This window comes from Loxodonta africana, chromosome 3 (assembly GCF_030014295.1).
Source record: "Loxodonta africana isolate mLoxAfr1 chromosome 3, mLoxAfr1.hap2, whole genome shotgun sequence".
NCBI classification, from domain to species: Eukaryota; Metazoa; Chordata; class Mammalia; order Proboscidea; family Elephantidae; genus Loxodonta; species Loxodonta africana.
The window spans coordinates 81,870,950-81,891,455 of record NC_087344.1 but is presented as its reverse complement, the minus strand read 5'-3'; the positions used below and the strand labels follow the sequence as shown (position 1 = coordinate 81,891,455).

Below are 20,506 nucleotides of genomic sequence, written 5' to 3'. Positions count from 1 at the left end.
TGGTGGCATAGCTTCCAGCACCATAGCAAGACACAAGCCACCACAGTATGACAAACTGACAGATGGGCAGTGGGTATGTATACAACTTGCTTAATTTTCCTAACAACTCTATACTAATATTATCCCCATTTTATAGATGGAAGAGGTTCATCAAGTTGCCTAAGATTCTGCAAGAAGAGCTAGAACCCAATTCTGCAGCATGCCTTCAGATGCTGGGCTCTATACCTCTACACTTCTATCTTAATTCCAGCTGTAGTAATAGAAAGGAGCTGAGCAGACAGGACTTAGCAGGCCATTTATCCTTTGTGCAAGGGAAGTTGTTAAAAAGATTCCAAGCAGGGGATGACTTATAAAGATTCCTCTGGCTGTTTGGGGAGAATGGGTCAGTCGGAGTTACTTCAATCAGGGAGACTAGTTAGGCATTCATTTGGTATTCCAGGTGGGGTGGCCAGGTCCTGGGTAGTAGCATTCTTTCATTTAATTCTCTCAACTTTGTGAGGTGGGTATTGGTGGCCTTATTTTACAGATGAGGGGTAACGTTCAGATAATCTGGAAGCTTTTTTTCAAGGCCACAGAGCTAGTTCCAGTTCTGTCAAACATCTGATTCAGCTAAACTTCTGAATCCAGACTCACAGATATGGTTATTTAATGGCCAAATTGCAATAGTGTCCTTGGCCCCAGGAGGCGCAGAAACATCCCAGGCCCTTCCCACACATCACACAAAAGGCTGATCTTTTTCTTTATTGTTAGACACACATATAATGAACACATAAAACAGAAAACAGCAAGGAAGAAAGAGGTCCCGGAAAGTTTTTTTAAAGTACAAGACTTATCAGTGCCCGGACCAAGGGTGTGGAAGGCAGGTCAGAGGCAGCAGAGAGCTGGACTAAAGGCTCCTTCTCTCTCCCCAGATCCATGGCAACCCCGGGAAGCTCTCCACGAGCAGCCAGTCCACAAAAACAGAATGCTGCCCAAGCGAAAGCTCTACATCAGAGAGCTTCCCCCACTTTGATGGAGAGGAAGGGCAACACACGGGATGAAAAGGTTCCCTCCTTCCACATAGGTTCCAGCTGGAGCAATAGGAAGGAGCTGACCAGGCAGGGCCACAGCAGGACATTAGAACTCCCACGAGGGCTACAGTGGAGGAAAAGGAAAATACTGTTCCATGTCATAGCTCTGACTCCCTCCCCAGCTGCCCTGGGCCCAGATGCCCACATATTTGGCATTTACAAAAGCCTGTCCCAGCTCAGACCCTGACTAGACCCACCAGGTGCCCAGAGTCTGCTGGGGGAGGGGCGGGAAGGGGAATAGGCTGGGAGTGAAACCAAACAGATCTTTATTTGCAGTCATCACTGGGGCCGTTTCTTGCTGCTTATTTGTTTGCTGGCCTGCTCTTCCAGCTGCATGGCCAGGCGCAAGGCCTTGATGACATCTGGAAGGAATGGGTCGTGGGGCACACAGGGTTAATGGAGTGTCAGAGCACCACACCTCCACTCACTCAGGGCAGAGCTGCCAACACCTGCAGTTGCCCAGGAGCCAGCAGAGGACACCACCCTCCAACTGTACCCCCATCCGGCCAAACCCACCTTGCAGGACTGAGAAGTGCTTGGCTTGCTTGGCCAGGGCAGATTCTGCTTTGTTCACAAAGGTCTCCAGGTCATAGTCTGGCTGCTCGGTCATCTCGGAGAGCTCAAGCCAGTCTGGCCCTTGCTGCGACACAGAGGGAGAAGGACCAAGTCAGTTCACTGATTACCAAACCAACTGAGCAAATCCTTCCTGGGGCTCTACCTTATATAAGTAATGCAGATGCCTACATAAAATACCCATATCCTGCCTCCTGAACCGCTCCCCAGGACGTCCTCAAGCTTGAATCCATCCTCTTCCTTACCCCAAACTTGTTCCCTAGGGCAAATGAATGGCATTATCTGTTCTGATGCCCAAGCCAGAAATCTGAGTAACAGCTTTATTCTTTCACCTTACATGCCAGTTCCACCCCAGAAATGGTTCCCAAATCTCATGTCCTCACTCCAGTTCCATGGCCAAGGCCACACCTCAATCTAGACACTTAGGTCTCTCTTGAACTATTCCAACAACCTCTTAACTGCTCTCTCTGCTTCCACTGTTGCTCTCCCCAAGCCTCTAAACCAGGCTCCACACTGTGGCCACAGTGATGTATCTAATACTCTGATATGACCATGTTACCACTGTGCTTAACTCCCTTCAAAGGCTTCCCCCTGCCATCATAATGAAGTCCAGACCTTTGGTAAGATCTGGTCCCTGCTGACCTGTGCAGAGCCTTAATTCTACTCACACCTTGTGCTCTGACCATAGTGAACCTCTCAGTCATCCTGAAAGTGCCATGTCCTTTCCAACGTCTGTGCCCCTAAGCACTCCAGGAAGAGGAGAACATGCTTACACACTTATTCTTCACGTGTCTTCCTCAGCTATAAGAGCCACAAGCTTTTCATTTTCACATCTTTCCCCACCACTTGCTCTTTGAAGCAGGCATCACAGCCGCAGCAGGATCTACTGCTTCCTAAACACTGACCATATGCTGGGCCCGGTGCTGAGTGCTTTAGAAGCATATCACTTAATCCTCAGCCATCTCGTCTTGCCCATTTTAGAGATGAAGAATTTGAGGCCCAGTGAGGCTGAATGACTTTTCCAGGGAAATCAACTTGTAAACAGAAGCATCAGAATTTTATCTCAAGTCTTACTTTAGGGGTCTACTGCCCATACTTGATGTTTTTGGTCCTTCATCTCTAGACAGGAGCTGACATATAAGAAGTACTCAGTGAACAGTCACTGAATAAACAAGGTCCCTGTATATCCATCACCCTCCAAACTCATTCAGGAACATGGAGAGACTAGTTCTGGCTAGGTGGATGTAGGAAGTCTTGTGTGCCAGACTGGAGAAGAGGGTGTGGTGATTAGCCGCCCCATAAGAACAACTAGGTGGAACTAAGGAAAACTGGGTAGAGACCTGCCTCTTGCCATTCCAACCTGAAGACTGGAAGCAAAGCCCAGGACATGTTCAAAGAATGGTGCTGAGCACTGCAGAGCGCCTGTGGTAAGAATGGCTGTCCAGTCCCTCCCTGGCCGTGGGCCATGTCCCTACCTGGGTAATCTCCTTGAGCTCTTCCACAGCCCTCTCCTCCAGCTCCCTGATCTGAGTCATGGCTTCGTTAAAGCTGGACATCTGAGAAGACAGTTCCTCCTCTTCCTTGGAGAACTAAAGGGGCCAAAAGGAAAAACACAACAGTTGTGGCTTTTTGAATTCCCACCTCAGCAGGCCACGTTCCTGCCTTGCCTGGTCCCACTCTGCCCCCTTACATTGCCTTCGATCAGGGCCCCATTAGAGCTGACTTCCGTCTCTTCTGTTTCCATCTGAATTGGCTGTTCCCCACTGGGCCCACTGTGGGGGCTCAGCTCCTTGACCCTGTGAAAACAAGGTTTCAAGTCCCACAACAGCCTCCCTGGCATGCACAAGAGTGCAGCACCACTCAGGCTGTACCTCTCTAGGCTGAAGGCTTGGGGCTCTGAGGGGACATAGCAGCAGCTTTGCCTTCAGCCTGGAGAGGTGGAATAAACTGAACCTGGCCTAGAAAAGAACTTCATGCCCTGCTGACTCCCCCACCAAGTCCTGAGGGGATCTGTGACAGACCTTCTAGCATTATGTCTGAAGCCCCAAGCCTCAGATTTGCTGAGTCGCAGAAGAGAGCCTCCCAGGGTCAGATTAACCAGTAAGCAAGGTTTACGCAGGTTTACTTGTGCTTACTTACTAATCTGTAGTGCACAATTTCTTATGGGTTTCACCATTTCTTTGATGTAAGCCTGTGCGTACCTTGATTATCTGGTAATCTGTCCCTGCCTCCCTCCATCTCTTGTCATCGCCATACCTTCCTCCTGTACAGCCCCCTTGCAATCCTACATGGCTGTAGGTACTAGTACCTGTCTGCGTATCTTAGGGTGTTTAAAGTATATTCACAGGAGCTTATGCCTGGTGAGATCATGGCAATCTGTAAAAGAAGCAATGGGTGGTTAAGGGTTGAGGATCACAGGGTAAGGGCACTGGACAGCCTGCTGCTGGAACGGCCACCAGGAGTAGTCTCTTCAAGCTGCTGATACCCTCATTAAGCTCCCACTCTGTGCTTGGGCAACTCGCCCCACCGGCACTGCGAATTAAGGCACCTTAAAAAATAGTTCCCTCATTCCCAAAGCCAACTCTTCAGGCAGGGATTGGACTGGACTATAAGACAGAAAATGATACTGGTGAGGAGTGAGTTTCTTGGCTCAAGTGGACACATGAGACTATGTGGGCAGCTCCTGTCTGGAGGCAAGATGAGAAGACAGAGGGGGACCGGCGCTGGTTGAATGGACATGGGGAATACAGGGTGGAGAGGAGTGTGCTGTCTCATGGGGGACAGCAACTATGAGTACATAGCAAGGTATATACAAATTTTTGTATGAGAGACTGACTTGATTTGTAAACTTTGACTTGAAGCACAATAAGAAAAAAAAGGTTCCCTGCTTTTAAAGGCTTGTCTGATTACCTCCTGCTTTACTATTTTTTTACTGAGACATTCATGTGACCAAGGTCACACCTGAAGGCTCTATGGCTCTTGCTGGAATCCACAGTTCACCCAAGCCACAAGAGAATGGTTTAAAGCTTTGTTCAGAAAACTACCTTCTTCATGCAAAGGCCCTTACTCAGGAGGCGGGGGAGAGGATATTCCCTGGAGCGGAGGGATGGCTGGGTGTTAAGAGCAGACCTTAACTAGAAGGGCTGAGGGATAAAATAGGGAAGGAGATGAAAGTCATGCAAAGCTATAGCAGCCCTATGCCCCAGCCAGTGAGCCCCAGGGAAGCCAGGAGGAGACAGGACTTCCCTTCCTGCTTACTCAAAGGTCCTTCTGAATTCAGAAGCCCCCCACTTTTCACCAGGTAGGGGAGGAATGACCTCCCACAAATGAAGAGCAGCACCTACATATAGTAAAGGGAGCAGATCCTTTTCTTGAAGCTTGGGTAGGCAATGAGGAGGCTAGTGCTGAAGAGCAGGGTATGAAAGTCTAGTTACATTAGAGCCTTGAAACCCAGGGAGCTCAGGGGCACTGAGCTTCCGGCCCAGGATTAAGAAGAAATGTCTCCTTGGAAAGCAACTGCCTCCTCCTACATCACCACCTCCAAAGTGAGTCCACTCACCATGCAGGTCCTTGAGTTCTCCCCGATAAAAGAGTCCCTCAGCACCTGTGTCAGCTTGCTTTCCCGGAATGGGGTGTGAGCCTTGTTCTGTCCCAGGGCCCTGATGCACTCCTGTGGAGCGGCAAAAGCAACAAGGTCCATTCCTTCCTCTCGCACTGCCAACTTCCTCCATCCACCAGCAGCCCTCCAGGCCAGCCACCTTGAGTTAGCCCCGCTACCTTCAGGGCCAGGAGACTCTTGTTGATTTCTGCACCCTCCATGCGGGTCTGCCGGTCAGCACTGGAAGTGTCCGCACCTCGCTCATTCCCTGCTAAATCCACCAAAGAGAACTTGCCATGCACTCTCCCTTTGGCTCGAAGAAGAATCTGGAAGCAGGCGTGGGAGCGGGAAGAGTTGGAATTGGCAAATGTCTGCCCAGAGGTCCTATGGCAAAGGAGGGCAGAGGAAGGTGATAAGCTTATGCGGTCACCAGGAACCATTTCACCCCAGAGTTTAAACCACTCCAGTCCATAGCAGTGAGTTCTCTGATAAGGGAGGGACACAGGTCAGGACTCCAAGATACCAAGTGTCTTATTGACCCAGACTTCTGTTCTGCCCTCCCTAGGCAGCAGCTATTCCCCAGCTCTGAACCTAATAAATTTTCTTAGTGGCTAAAGAAGTATTGGATCCTGTGCTACAGCCTAGGCCAGACCTCGGGCCCATAAGGATCTGGGAAGGATGAGTTGCCCCTGCTGCAGAGAAGGAGGGGCTTTCATGAACCACTTACCAGAACGTGAGGGCCCTGCAGAGGGCAGCCTCCTCTCTGTGCCTCCAAGAGCTGCCCAGCCTAAGCTGGCTCCTTCCCCAGTGGGCCACCATGCCTAGGTCCCTAGTAGAAGAACACTTCCCTACCACTGTACAGAGGAGTTATAGCCCTATTTCTTCCAGCCTAGAATAGACTCAGAGCTCCAGTTTCCCACCAATAAGAGGGAAGAGAACAGCAAGAAGAAACCCAGAGAAGCCAGGAAGAATGCATTTGGGGTAATAGCCTGGGAATAAACCCTGCCTTGGTTAGACTTAAGATGCTTAGACTTGCTCCTCATGAACCTTTGGCCCTGGGTCATCAGCCCCATACAGATCCCTCAAAGCAGAGGCCTTCACAGGCTGCAACAAACAGGGGGAAGAGGCTCTCTGTGGAAATGGCAGTGGGCTTAGAGCCAGTCTCCACCACCTGAACCGGGCATTAGAAAGTGGCTCCTTCCCCTTGCCACAGCTCTGACCTGCAGGCACTGCCTGTGTGGATCATCTTGATGACATCATCAGCACAGTTAACCAGGTGCTCCTGCAGCCCCACCACCTGCACCTGCTGCTTGCCGTCCTCCAGCACACGTAGCTTGGCCTTCTTGTTGAGCAGGTCGAACAGCTGTGCCAGCAAGGGGAGTGAGCTGAGGGTCAGGCACCTGGGCACCCCACCTGACACCTCCCTCCTTCAAGCCTGTCCCACTTAGACAAGGGCTGGCAGTGGGAAAGGCAGAGTATACTACCAGGTAGATGCCAGACTAGTGGAGGGTCATACGCTTGGGATGTGAAACAGGCTGCCTCCCTTTGATGCAACTCTGGTGCTCTACCAGCTGTGGAGTGCCTGGGCAAGTTACCTGACCACTCTAGGTCTGTTTCTCATTTATGAAATAGTGGTGATAATCTCTACCTCATAGGGATGTTGTGATGATTAAATGAGTTGAGACAAGTACCGAAAATAGTGCATAGCCTAAAATATCATACTACTAATAATAAATATTAGCTATTATCACTTTTTTTTTTTTTTTCACTTAGATTCCTCTCCAGGGAAGACAACTCTGTAAAGCATAGAGAGAGAGAGAGAATATGAATGTGTGCAGCAGAGGAGGAAGAGAAAAAGTGACAAAGTTAGGAGGGAAGTGGGTTGGGAGGACAGGACACACACAAGGCAAACCTTCCACCTGAGAGGGAGCCCTGCCATCCTTGCTGAGCTTGGGTGCCATCCCACCATCAGAGGAACCTCCCACACATGCCAGGGCAAAGTGACCTATCAAAGACTTGAGCCTGTTATAACTCTCGGCCAACAGGTTGTTTGGCTTCTGTAACTTCTAGCCAACCTCAAGGTTTTAGAAAGTTCAGGGGCCCCAACAGCATAAACAGAGGGCTCTCTGCCAGTTACCTTCCCATTGTAGATCTCGAAGAATGTCACATAGACTTCCAGGCCCAGTTTCCGGTAGCGGGGCTGATTCTTCAGGAGGAAGACATCCCGGGCTGTGGGAAAGAGCCTGGATAAGTAAGCCACCTGCCTTCCAAGCCCAACTCAACTGCGGCAGCACATACTACTTACAGGCCATCGCATAGATCCCTTTGGATGCATTCTGGGCTTTCCCTGAGAGGTCTCCGCCCATAGTCTACAAAGGAAGGGGCAGAAGACTGTGTAAATGGTTCTTGGTCGAGGCCAGAGCACTACTGGCTCCATCATCACAGAACGCTTCACCACAGTCTGGAGGCTGGACCTGCGAAGGGCCTTCCCTGCATCTGGCATGGTCAGAGTATTTGGTGATGGTCATTTGTACTGAAGGGACTCGGTGTTGTACCCTGGGCAGGCTTTCTCCCTGGCACCCTGGATACTCACATGTGTCTTGCCACTTCCTGTTTGGCCATATGCAAAACAGGTTGCTTTTCCTCCTTCAAAGATTGTCTGTACCAGTGGCCTTGCTGTGAACCTACAAGAAAGGGTAGGGAAGGGTGTTTCTATCTCTCCCCAAAATGGGCTTCTTGGAACATGTTCTTGCTGCCCTTCCACGGCAGAACTCCCAGGGTCCTCAAGTCCTCCTTCCAAGCACTGGCACTCCTCTCCTGCCTCAGTGGTTTTTGAACAATGTGCAAAGTGGTCCCACCTGACTCCAGCCCCACTTACAAATCTCAAATACTGCTGGCCAACTTGGAGGCCTGGACTGACCTGCCAGAAGCTGCAAGGAAGCTCCTCCTCTGATACTAGAGACACCAGATGAAAGCTTGAGCTTAACAGCCAACTTCCAGCAAAAGGTCCACCACAAAGATCAGGGGAAACCCTCCAAAGTAGAGGCTTAAAATATTTTAGGCTTTGTAGGCCACATAGATCTGTTATACTTTCTTTTTTTCTTTTTACAACCCTTTAAAAATGTAAAAACCATTCTTGGTTTGAGAGCCATACAAAAAGGGGCTGTGAACCAGATTTGTTCCACAGGCCATAGTTTGCTGACCTCTGCTCAACAGAACCTTCTGTGATGACAGAAACGCTCAAATCTGTGCTGTCCAACAATAGCCACTGCCACATGCGGCCACTGAGCACTTGAACTGTGCTAGTGTAACTGAGGAACTGATTTTTAAATTTTATTTAACTTCAGATTGAAATAGCCACATGTGGCTAGTGGGTACCATATTGAACAGACCGGTTCTAGAATTTCCTGAGCCTACTAAGTCACACTGAGGTGGCTGCATAAGACACTAGAAGAACCCCGGGAGTCTGCCCAGCCCAGCCTCGGAAAGTATGTGCCACTAAAGCATACCTCACTGGTGATCCACTCAAGGATGGGCCACCAAAGCTGCAAAATGGGATGTGGCAGGCCCAAACAGGGCCCCTCCTGGTGCCAGGAGCCAAAGCTGGCTCTATGTGATGGATGACCAAAGAAAACACCAGAGGGGACCAGAAAGGCCCTCAGAGTTCAGCATGTCTGTGAGAAGTGTTATCACAATGCCCAATACATCAAAAAAAAAAAAAGGGTAGAAGGTGGGGGAGGAAGATAAGGGACTAACCTGTAGACAACTTCATTCGAAGCAGTTTCATCAAATGCAAAGTCAAAGCAGAATGCCTGGTTCTCCAGGTACTTTGTTAAGTCCACTTTCAATCTGGGCTCATGGACCAAGAGGAGACATTTGCTAGGAACGGAAATCACATCAATTTCTTTCTTGGCCAATTCTGCAGAAAGAAAGTATTTCAGGGGGTGCTCCTAGACACAGAGGAACTCTTAGTCAGTCCTAAGCCCCTGACCTAACAGAGCTTACCTTGTTTATTCAGAGGGCGTTTCCTAACACAGACGCATATCCTGTGCTCTTCGATCTTAGAGAGGATGAGAGAAGACAGCCAACCAGCAAAGGGTCAGAGCAGTGTCAAAAGAAAGCTTGCCCAGAGCCCCTGCCCCTCCAATCCCATATCTGGCCCAGTCAAGGGCCAAGATCTAAGACTAGGACCCCTACTTCCTTTATTAGCTACTCCACGGCAAAAGGAGATGGCACTGAGTGTTCTTCCTAGTTTTCTCACTCTGCTGCTTACAGGAGGTTTCAGCACCATTTTCATAATTAATTAGGAAGAATCTAGCCAACCTACGATAGCTGAGGGAGGGGAGAGGTGGGCACATAGCTGGTAAAGATAGGACCCTGCCAGCTGTGGCTCTCTAGCTCCAGCCCACCAAAGGGTACTAAAAAACTTCAAGGGTGAGTGAGTAGAGATTCCTGGAACTCTCTCACTTCCTTAGAGAGAGGTAGAAGTCCTTCGGATTTACTTACAGGATCAGTCATAGTAAGTGGATGACATTCCAAATTAGCCCGAAATTCTTTAATCATCCGGGCAAATTCCCAGTTTGGAAAGCTGCTGTCATACTCCTGTTTGGGACAAGAGCAAAAAAAGGACTGACTGTTAAGATGTAGGTGCCCTCAGGCCTCAGTGCTAAAGAGAGCAACTACAGCTTTGTGTGCTCACGGCCCTTCAGAGCTGACAAAGCTCCCACACAATCTCACTTCCTCCCATCCTGACTCTAGACCAAGAACCCAGGAACAGAGCCCTGGGGAACAGAGAGAGGTAGGCGCGCCTATGCATGCATCAAACTACCCTAGGAACTGGGGCCAGGGCCACTGTCCCACCTCTTAGGAGGCCAGCAGCAGGCTGGGCTTCCTCAGAACAATTACTGCAATCTGGGGGAAATGCTCCAAACTGGAACTCCATTGCAGAACCCCCTCCCCACAGACACACAATGTATCATGTGATGGGCTTGCCTAATGGACAACCAGCATTAAATTTTTCTCATTTGAGGGCCTTCAGAAAAACATCTAAATAATTTGTTCTCTGAATCCTGATGAGAAACCAGTTAAACTTCCTGGATATCAGAACTAGAGCCTCAGAAGTGCTCAGGCGCAACCATATCTGTTGTTTGTTAGAATTCAGTTAAGGATGCCTGTCAAAACTCTTGCCCCGATGCCTAAGAAAGCTACCTGAGCTCGCTTTATTCTCATTTCAGAGTTCTGGGCCCTCTTCTCTTCTCGTTTGCTCTTCATTTTTTCCATTTCCTTCACAAGACACGATTTCCTCCGAACTACAAAAAAAAAAAAAAAAAAAGGAGCCCATTCTTTTCACCTGTCAAGGTCAGCCTGCTCTTCTGTTATTACTGAGTCCTGGGCCTTTCCCTGGAATAGGCATTTTCTAGATCATTGCTCTTAAATCACCATATGCAAGGCAACGAAGCAAGAGCCATGACCTTTGGGATGGACAAGTCCACAAGGTAATGACTTGGCTAGTGTAAGTTCAGAGTAGCAATAACCCAAGCCCTGTGCCTTGGTGGCTGTTTTCTCAACAACCACAGAGAGGTGAGACAGACCCTGCTTGGTCTCAACGGCCATTCTGGGCTGTTTTTCAAGTTTTGGTGAAAAGCATAGCTATGGTAACACCTCAACAACGGCAGAAGGCTTCTACCATGTTGTGAGGATGTAATCACTCTTGTGAAACCCTCTTGGGGTCATTGATCCCATGACCACAGGGAAACATGCATGCCCCCCTATGACCAAGACGGTTTGAACTCAGCTGCCGAGGCAGGCCAGGTTTGGGGCAGGATGTTAACTACCTATCCTATACTAGGAGTAGGACAGCAGACAGCTCAGCTTGTCTACCTGAGTTCACAGGGTTTGCAGAAGAGCTGCCTCGGATGGAATGGACTTGCTCTTCCACCTCTTCGCTGACCATCGCCAATGGTATTTCAGCCACTGCAGGGCAGGAGGGCCTAGGGGGGCCGGCTGTGGGGGAACGAGAGTCACTGGAGAAGCAGGCAGGCATTCTGCAGCTGTGCTCACCATGACCTAGCAGTTCATGAGCCGGGAGGAGGGCTGCTGGCTGCCACCTCAGCAAGGACTCAGGTTCTTACAGTATGAGCAGAGCTGGGCCTTTCCCTTCAACTCGCACACATGCTGAACTCAACCAGTCTCTCTTGAAGGGTTGGCTCCTGGAGTCATTAAATAGTTTGACTAGCTCAGTATGGGCTTCACAATGAAAGGAAAAGCCTTTGGAGGCCTGAAATTCTTTAGGCTTGACCCAAGCATGGGTTCTCAGGCCAGGTCTTTCTACCTACTTAGGGGAAAAGCCAGACCTTTCTGACGTCTCCAAAGCCTTAGGAACCCAGGTGGTTAACAGGAGCAAAGGCTGAAAAGCCAGTAATGATAGGGAACTTGGGCAAAGACTGACTATACTGACTCAACACAAAGGTACAATCTACAATGACTCATTACTTTCCATCCCTGGCCATGACCCTTTTGTTTATTTTCTTTTTTTAGAGCTGAATTTGATAAATGTAAGAGGTAATGACTGTGTGTCTTACAAAATCTGCATCTGTTTTATACGTCTGTTAAATTACAAGTAATTTACTTAATATATTTTAAAATTCCTTTTATGTAAAGTACAAAAAGAGGAAAAAAAACCAAATTTATGCTGTTAGAAGTCAGGATTGTAGTCACCCTTGGGGTCTAGGATCCAGAAGGGGGCTGAGGGGGACTTTTGGAGTGCTGGTGTTTTGTTTGAGCTGGGTGTTAGTTACATGAATGTATTCAACTTAAGAAAACTCATTGATCTATATACTCAGTGGGAGCCCTGGCGGTGCAATGGTTAAGAGCTTGGCTGCTAACCAAAATGTTAGCATTCACATCCACCAGCTGCTCTTTGGAAACCCTATGGGGCAGTTCTACTCTGTCCTATAGGGTTGCTATGAGTCGGAATTGACTCGACAGCAACGGGTTTGGTTTTATACAGTTTTATACACTTAGTGATATGTGTACTTTTCTCTACATAAACATTGTATCAATAACAAGTTAAAAAAAAAAAAAAAGAAATGATTTCCAGATAAGGGAGCAGTGTTGGTGGGACAGGGTCAGAAAAGAACTGAAGCTGATGTGGTGTGGGAATCCTAGGATATTTCACAACGGGGCAATATGTGAGGAGCCTGCTCCAGGTCCTCAAACAGGGAGAGCAGAGTCATCACTCACTGGGAACAGAAAGCTGCTTGCGGGAGTTGGCAGACGCGGGCAGCTCCACCTCCATATCATTCTCCTGAGCGGCGATGTGAACCTCTGAGACTGTGGACATGCGAGTGGAGCGGCCACGAAGAGCTGAAGAACCAAGGGAAGCAGCCAGTCAGTGTAGCATGATCAGAAGGGCCAATGGAGGGGTCAGGGACAACCCTCCAAGATTCTGCACAGGGTAAGATGAGTTCCGCTACCAGGAAAGGAGCCCACCAACTTCCCATTCTCTCCACTCAAACGAAAAATTAGAAAAGGTCAAGTATCAGCAACCTCAAAACTTACTTGTCCATGTTCTGCAACTCTGGGAGCTCCTAAGGCAAAAATATTCCCCACAAGAGCATCTCTCTTGAGTAAATGGAGAGACCTACAACCCAGCTGAATAATTTCTGTAGCGACAGGCCTAATCCAAGTCCCTGAGAGAAAGCATTATTATTCTTGACAGTAGCAGCAGCAACTACCATTGTACATACAGCCTTCCTATACTCAAAACAAGCTAAGTTGGGTATGAGCATTCCTATCTGATCAAAGGGGACATTAAGGCTCAGAGACATCAAGTAACTTGTCCAATGTCACTCAACTAGTAAGTGGCAGAGCCAGGATGTGAACCCAAGGCCGTCAGATGACGAAGTCTGAGCTTTTCCCACTGCTCTAGCATGCTTTACAGAGCCAGGCATGGCCATGTCATCAGAAGCCCATGGGGATCAGCTACATTCATTTTCTGGAATCTTAAAGAATGCTTAACCAAGAGAAACTGTTGAGTTATTCTTGAATTTTTATCAATTTCTACCCATCTATATTTAGTTCATCTCCATAATAGAGAAACCATCAACTCATCACCTATAAAGTACAGGTCAGAAATGTGGAAACAGAATACATGATGTAAGCAAAGAGTAAGCTGTAGCGAATTTCCAAGTGTCATAGATTTAGGCTGAAGGTCTGGCATATGTATGTCTTTCATAAAAAGCCTGAGTTAGCACATTTTTTTCTATTCCCCTAATTATTTGGAATCTTTTATTTCTACTGTTAGATAGCATGCACATTTATGAAGATTGTGTCCATTAAAAGGAGCTGGAGTAATCTCCTGTGAGGGCATATATGTGGAGTGGTACCGCTACCATCCCCATCTTTCCTGCAGGCCCTAACAGTACAGCCAGCAAAACAGGGCTAGCACCACACCACTCAGGCCCAGCCCAAGCTAGGAATAGTACCACCACCTACCCTGGGCCCCCAGGAATCTGAAGCTCCAAAAAGTATTCACAGGTCCTCTGAGGTAGCTAGATCATGTCAGGGCAGTAGTAACCCCTGGACTGGGATAGACTGTGCAGGCTCACCAGCCTGTGAGGTAAGATTGGCTCTGAGTGATAAGCTGATTTCTTGGGCAGCTTCTGCCTAGAGCCACCCCCTAAGTCACAGTCTATTGTATCCAAAGTAGGTTTACTATAATTAATTATGCAGAGAAAGCCCAACCCTCACACAGATGTGGAGGCATTGCTGTTATTTTTTCCATCCCAACCAGCTCTCCAAAGCACCATCAACTGCACCTCTAAACAGCCCAGGCCTAGGTATCTGCTTTTTTCATAGCCTGCTCACAAACCTTACTCCAAAGCATACTTTTCCCTTGAGAATGCTGAGCCCTGAAGGAAGCCGAGCCCAGCTAGGCTGCTAATGACTGATCCCCCCGCAGCAACAGGCTCTGGATTCTACAGGAAAGGCTCCTAGGCCACTCAGCAAATTTCCCTAATGCACCAGGGCCCCTTAAAAGTTGGTGTAACAGCTGAAATTGGATTCTTCCTCACTGAGAAAGATGCCTGAAACAGAGGACAGAAGACCTCAGCCCATATAGAAGCCACCTGCTTCACAGCTCCCATAGCTTTGAGCCCCAGGAACATCATTCCTGGCACAAGCCCTGTGACAACAAGCCAGGGAAAATCCATTTACCTTCTTTTGGAGCAGGAATTTTGGAGGTGATTGATCTGCGTTTTTGTTTCTGAAAAACAAAACAAACCACCACAATATATGGCTCTTCTCAATTCTTAAGGGACCATTAGGGACCCAAGTACTTTGCTGATGTAGCAGTCCCAGAAAAGTCTTAGGAAACAAAACAGCAAGAAGTCAACTAGCCAAGCGGGTCTTCTGGGGGCACTGGCTGTAGCCAGATGACAGGCACCTACCTGGACTGTCACATTCTCCTGCAGGGGCAGATTGTCCTCTGGGCGTAAGGGAAGAAGCTGTAAGAGCTCTGGGTTTATTGCTGCCACATCATCAAAATCAATCTACAAGGAGCAAATACAAATTTCAGTGGAACACCATAGCTTGCTCAATCCAAATTCATCTCTGCAAACAAGGTATTATGGTTTGAATTGTGTCCCTCAAAAAGATGTGTTGTAAATCCTAACCCCCATACCTAAGGATGTAATCATATTTGCAAATAGGGTTTTCTTTGTTATGTTGGTGAGGCTATATCAGTGTAGGGTGCATGTATTTAAGACAATCACTTGGAGACATAAAGGAGCTGATTAGGCATGGAGAGAAACAAGGACAAAGGAGGGAAAGATAGGTGCCACATGGAGATATCCAAGGAGCAGACAGAACCTTCCCCTAAAGCCTGAATTAGAACTTCTAACCTCCTAAACTGTGAGAAAATACATTTCTGTTTGTTAAAGCCACACACTTATGGTATTTCTATTCTAGCAGTACTAGGAAACTAAGACAACAAGGCTACCTCTAGATTCAGATTTTGCCAGCTCTAACTTCCTCTAAGTACTAATAGTTATAAAACAAATGGTTCTTTCTTAGTCGTGGTTTACCATCTAGATGGATATAAGTTTCTGATTTCCAAGCCAATGGTAGACGTCAGTGCTGAGAATGAGGTGAAGAGGAAGGCAGACAGACAGGCAAACAGGCAGGCAGTCCACAGTAGATCTAGGCCATCTAGCTCCCTACTGTTCTGCTGAGTCCTCCTGGGGTCCTGCTGGACACAGCCCCTGGAGCACCTCTCGCTGGCTGACGCAGAGGAAGAAACAAGTTCTAACTGTCCTGGTGAGAGTCAAAATGAAGCCCCTACAGGATCTTATGGGTAGGGACAAGTTCCTGACAGCTGATACCTAACCCTAAGTCTACCTACATTTTCTACGCGGCCCAAAAACTTCTTCCCAGCACAGCTTCCTGCTCATGCCTGCAGTGAGGTCACAATTCTAGATTTACATCATCAGAGTCCTGCAGCCCTCTAGGAACAACTCAAACCTCATCAGTGTAACTTCACAGCAGGTTCAAACACATAGAATTAGTACCACCTTGGTCACTTGTATTTCAAAATGTGACAGAGCTAAAATGTACTCCAGGGTTAGCTAGGGCTTTCCCTCCTAGATATGCAATCTGTATTTATTAACTGGTCTATTAGAACATTTACCAGGCGTGAGTAAGACACTAAGCAGTGCAGAGGAAAGGAGTCAAAGATGAATTAAAACATACATCGCCCTTGCCCTGGGGAGTCCACATCTAATAAGGGAGAGAATTCTTAAGCAAAAAGGGCCAGAAACCAAAGCAGCATGGGATAAGATGAAGAGGAAAGAATCACCAAATGCAAAACCTGGCAAATGGCTCAGCAATCATACTCTGTCCACATAACATTGACAGCTAAGGACATCTTCTATACATCATGGCTTCCCAGTTTCCAACCCCCAAACTACAGAGAGCATAAATGGCATTGGAGACCAGAGTCCTAAATCTAGCTCTGACATTAACTGATTCTCACATCGATGATGTGCGATGATGGACGTGCTGAGGGGAAGGAACAAGAGTAAAAGTATGAAAGGAGCAAGGTACTAGGCATGTTCACAGACTTGTGGGTTAACCTGTTTGCCCAGGACACAGGACACTTTGGAAGAAATGTGTGAGATACAAAGAAAAAGGTTGACTGGGGTCAGACCATGAAAAAGCTGTGGATGATTCACTAAGAAATTTGGACCTCATCCTAACAGCAATATTTGAGCTGGAGTGAGACCCAAAAAGAGCTATTCTAGCAAACAACAACAAAACTCACAAGGAGCTGTTAGTAGCTGGTTGAAAAGAATTTTAGGATCCTCTTGATTCTTCAGGGGCAGTTAAGTTAATGTAAATTACTCAATCCTTTCATTTGTTCCTCACATATACCATCTAAATATAGTCTTTGCATACCTATCACAAGGTACTGTGCTAAACAAGCCCATTACACATGTTATCTCATTAAGTTCCATGAAAGAGGGACCAAGTTTATCTTATTCATCTCTGTATCCCCAAGACCTGAACACACTGTCTGGCATTTTGGCATTGGGCCAGAAGGATTTGTTGAGTATTATCATCCTCACTTTACAGATAAGAAAACTAAATTTCTAAGAGGTGAGAAAGCTTGCATGAGTAGTAGCAGAGCCAGGTAAAATCAAAGTTGTCATACTCCTAGTCTGGTGACCCTCCTACTATACCACAATGCCTCTAACACAGAAATACCTTAGTCACACCTCTCTTCTTCTTAAAACCCTTCCAGTGTTTTCTACTGCCTACAGAATAAAACCTAAACATCTTAGACAAAGAGAAGAAGGCTATGTGACAAAGGAGTGACGCTGCAACTGCAAGCCAAGGAATGTCTAGGGCTAACGGAATCTGGTAGAGACCAGAAAGCCTCTTCCCATAGAGTCTTCGAGAGAACGTGATCCTGCCAACACCCTAATTCAGATTACTAGCTTCCAGAATTGTGAGACAATAAATTTCTCTTCTTATAAACAAACAAACACAAAACAAACCACTAAAAATCTAAACATCTTAGTGCCAGAGATGAAGATGCTCCAATTTCTTTTCAGTCTTTTTGTTGGTGCCAAGCATCCTAACCCCTTACTACTGGGGGCCATCTTACTGCTTTCTTATACCCCAGCCCCCAAGTCTCCACCTCTGAGCCGCTCTAGCACTCCTCATCTGTGCCATTCATCACAAGTCGCTTTCTGTTATTTGGTATTTCAGAAACAGAATTTTGTCTCAACTGGATTATCTATTTTGCTCCTCAAACCAATATGACAGGTAGTGTGCACTCAGAAGCTAATTTGGGTAAGCAAGGTTTTAGAATTCTGTGCAGTTTGCTCTTTACAAACATACCAGAAGTTGTTGGTTGCTTCAATTTAAAACAGAGCCCTAGAAGAACTAGATGATGCCTGGCTACCACTACCAAGTGTTCTAGTCAGGGCCAGAATAGATAGGCCCTGATGGAATGGAAGAAAAATGTGGGACAGAAACTCAAATTCCTTAAGAAAAAAGAAAAATACACCAGACTTACTAGACTAGTTGAGACTGGAGGACTCCCCAAGACTGCTGCCCTGAGATACTCTGTAAACCTTGAACACAAACTAAGTCCTGAGGTCACCTTGTAGCTAAATAACAGATTGGCTCACAAAATAATGAATATCATCCAGAAGTACTGTGCTTCTTCAAAAAATCACCTGTAAGACCCAATAGTCAACAATTACTTTCAAACGAAGATTAGAATACGGGGGCAGGAAAACTAGATTAATGGAAACAGAACAGCCAGAACAGAAATAATGAAAATATTCATGCGCTGTGAAGAATAGCCAATGTCACTGAACACTTCATGTAAAAACTGTTGAATGGGAACTTAAACTGCTGTGTGTAAACCTTCACCAAAGACACAATAAAATATTATTAACAAACAAACAAAAACAAGTCCAACTAAATGAAATCCCAGTGCATCCAAAAAGGACCAAGTTTAAGATTAGGGAGGACAGGAAAACATCAGAAACAAGGCTCCCACAGGTTTCACTTCCAAACAGAATCTTTATGTAGGAAGATGTTAAATGCAGAGGCCATCTCACAGAACCTACCTCTTTGCCCTTTGTGGCACCTCCTTCTGTCCATTCCACTGAAACACAGGATTTCTCCATGTTCACAGTCCTTACATTGGCACTGTGAATTAAACCTAGAGTATGAAAAGGCCAGAGTTACCCGTCTGTTCCCTGAGGGCTGGCAGTTCATTTTTAGGATCCCAGAGACTCTCAATATGTGTTTACCTGAATGAATAGGCAGCTGCCTTTCTTTCTTTTTAAACACTAAACCAAAACCAAACTCAGTGCTGTCGAGTCCATTCCGACTTACAGCAACCCTGTAGGACAGAGTAGAACTGCCCCGTAGGATTTCCAAGGTTTTTTTCACCTTTACTGTAGCGAACTGCCACATCTTTCTCCTGCGGAGCAGCTAGTGGGTTCGAACCGCCGACCTTTTTTGGTTGGCAGAAGCAGCTCTTTAACCTTTGCACCACTAAGGCTCCTTTTAAACACTAAACGGGCAAATAAACCTCCTGGAGTCTTCACTCATAGAACATCCACAGTGAGATGCGCAGGAAACAGATCTCAAAACCGACCTGCATGGGATGATTCATCTCCCACTCAAGAGAGAGCCTACAGTGGGGTGAAGGTATGTTTGGGTAAGGGAGTCGCTATAATTCTTAGGTAAACTGTTCTTCCACACAGCACTAAGGCTAGCTTCCTTGGGTTTCCCTAACTCACTCCTGGCGGCCATGTCTGATAATTCTCCTAATGACACGAGTATTAGACCTGCCGTAGCTGTGCAGCTCCTTAATCAAAAAAGAGTGGACAGGACTACACGCTCCTTAAGGGCAGAAATCTTGTCCGTCTGCAGAATTCCCAGAGCCTGACATACTGCAAGTGCACAATATTTATTGGAGAGTAGAAGGCTCAGGAAGCATACTTCCCTACACAAGCAGGGCTGTTTCAGGGAGAATTTGGAAGCGAGGTGAATCTAGCACCCCTAACCTCTTTGGGAGGTGCAAAGACCGCGGAGAAGCCGCGCCCACTCCCGGAGGGCGGGGAGGAGACACAAGTCTGCGTAGAGGCTCCTAGCACTAGGTAGGGAAGACCAATAGCCAGCGCAGAGACCCAGATCCTGAAGAGCATGCCTCAGGATCCTGCCTTTTGGGGGCGGGACAGTAATTTCAGCCGTCTCACCGCCCACGGCTCCCCTTGGCCTCAGGACCCCGCCCCTCACCATTACTGCGTTGGATCTTGATGGTGAGACCGGGGAACAGTCGGTTCTGAAGTGACGAGTCCATGGGCAGTCGGCAGGTCAGCCGTGAAGAGAAACGCCAAGTACCAAAAATCACAACTCTTTCTACCCCGCGAAGTCTTAACGCCGCCCAAACCGCCGCAGTTTAAATCCCGCGCGCCAGCGTCTCCAGCAACGTCATCACGCCGTCGCCCGTTTCGTTTTCGCCGGCCAGCGACGCCCTGCGGAGCCTTGTGGGATACGTAGTCTCCGGTCCTTCTTCCGGCGCCCGGGACCGCCCATTCGCCTAACCATACGCCTGCGCGCTGTGCGTGCTGGGGACTTCCTCAGGCCTTGAGGTCGCAGGCTTGCAGTTGGTGGGTTTGTACTCGTTCCTCACTGTACACCTGGGTTCCCCGAAAACTTACGCATAGTGTTTGAGAGTGAGGGCGCTGGAGTCCTATGGACATGGATTCGAATTCCGGCTTTTTCAGCTACTAGCTCTTTGACCTCGGACAAGTTTGACCTCGGACAAGTTAGAAGCTTTACTCGGTTTTCTGCTTTGCGGAAGGGGAGCACGCTTCCTTCTTCCTTGAGTTACTGCGAGATTTAAATGAGGCACTGTGTATAGAGTGCCTGAAAGACAGAAATTCACCAACTATTGTCTGCGACGCACTAGCCATGGTGTAGGTGCTGGAGATAGAAAAACAAGACACAGTCCATGCTCTCTAACCTAACGTTTGTAATATGAGCAGGGGACAAAAAGAAGTAACAAGTAAATTGCTAATTCTGGTAGCGCTTTGAGGGAGCCTGTGTGCTGGAGATAGAATATAAGTAGGAAGACACTTTAGATAAAGGGACCAGATTAATATTTGAAGTGATATTTAACCTGAGTCTGGAGAACAAGAAGGAGCCAGCAGTGGCAAGAGGGAGGGCAGGGAGGTGG

The 20,506-nt window shown here is 47.5% G+C and overlaps 1 protein-coding gene across 3 annotated transcripts; it reads right to left on the bottom strand.

The window, feature by feature from the left end:
• Positions 1–727: 727 nt before the first annotated feature.
• KIF2C (kinesin family member 2C) lies at positions 728–20,200 on the bottom strand. 3 transcript variants are annotated; one of them, XM_064281870.1, is made up of 21 exons: positions 19,564–20,196; positions 18,384–18,478; positions 14,691–14,792; positions 14,458–14,506; positions 12,484–12,606; positions 11,122–11,244; positions 10,450–10,550; positions 9,748–9,843; positions 9,247–9,301; positions 8,998–9,160; positions 7,835–7,925; positions 7,547–7,610; positions 7,379–7,470; positions 6,462–6,604; positions 5,421–5,625; positions 5,203–5,313; positions 3,952–4,019; positions 3,334–3,439; positions 3,119–3,232; positions 1,587–1,710; positions 728–1,432 (listed from the first exon to the last, which is right to left on the bottom strand). In XM_064281870.1, exons 1-21 carry the CDS (start codon positions 19,625–19,627, stop codon positions 1,350–1,352), a joined length of 2,172 nt encoding a protein of 723 aa, XP_064137940.1. In that variant the 5' UTR covers positions 19,628–20,196; the 3' UTR covers positions 728–1,349. The 3 variants fall into 3 exon arrangements, with proteins under 3 accessions (XP_064137940.1, XP_064137941.1, XP_064137942.1); XM_064281871.1 differs by lacking the exon at positions 11,122–11,244 and having other exon boundaries at positions 19,564–20,197; XM_064281872.1 differs by lacking the exons at positions 728–1,432; positions 1,587–1,710; positions 3,952–4,019 and having other exon boundaries at positions 19,564–20,200.
• Between the last annotated feature and the right edge of the window lie 306 nt (positions 20,201–20,506).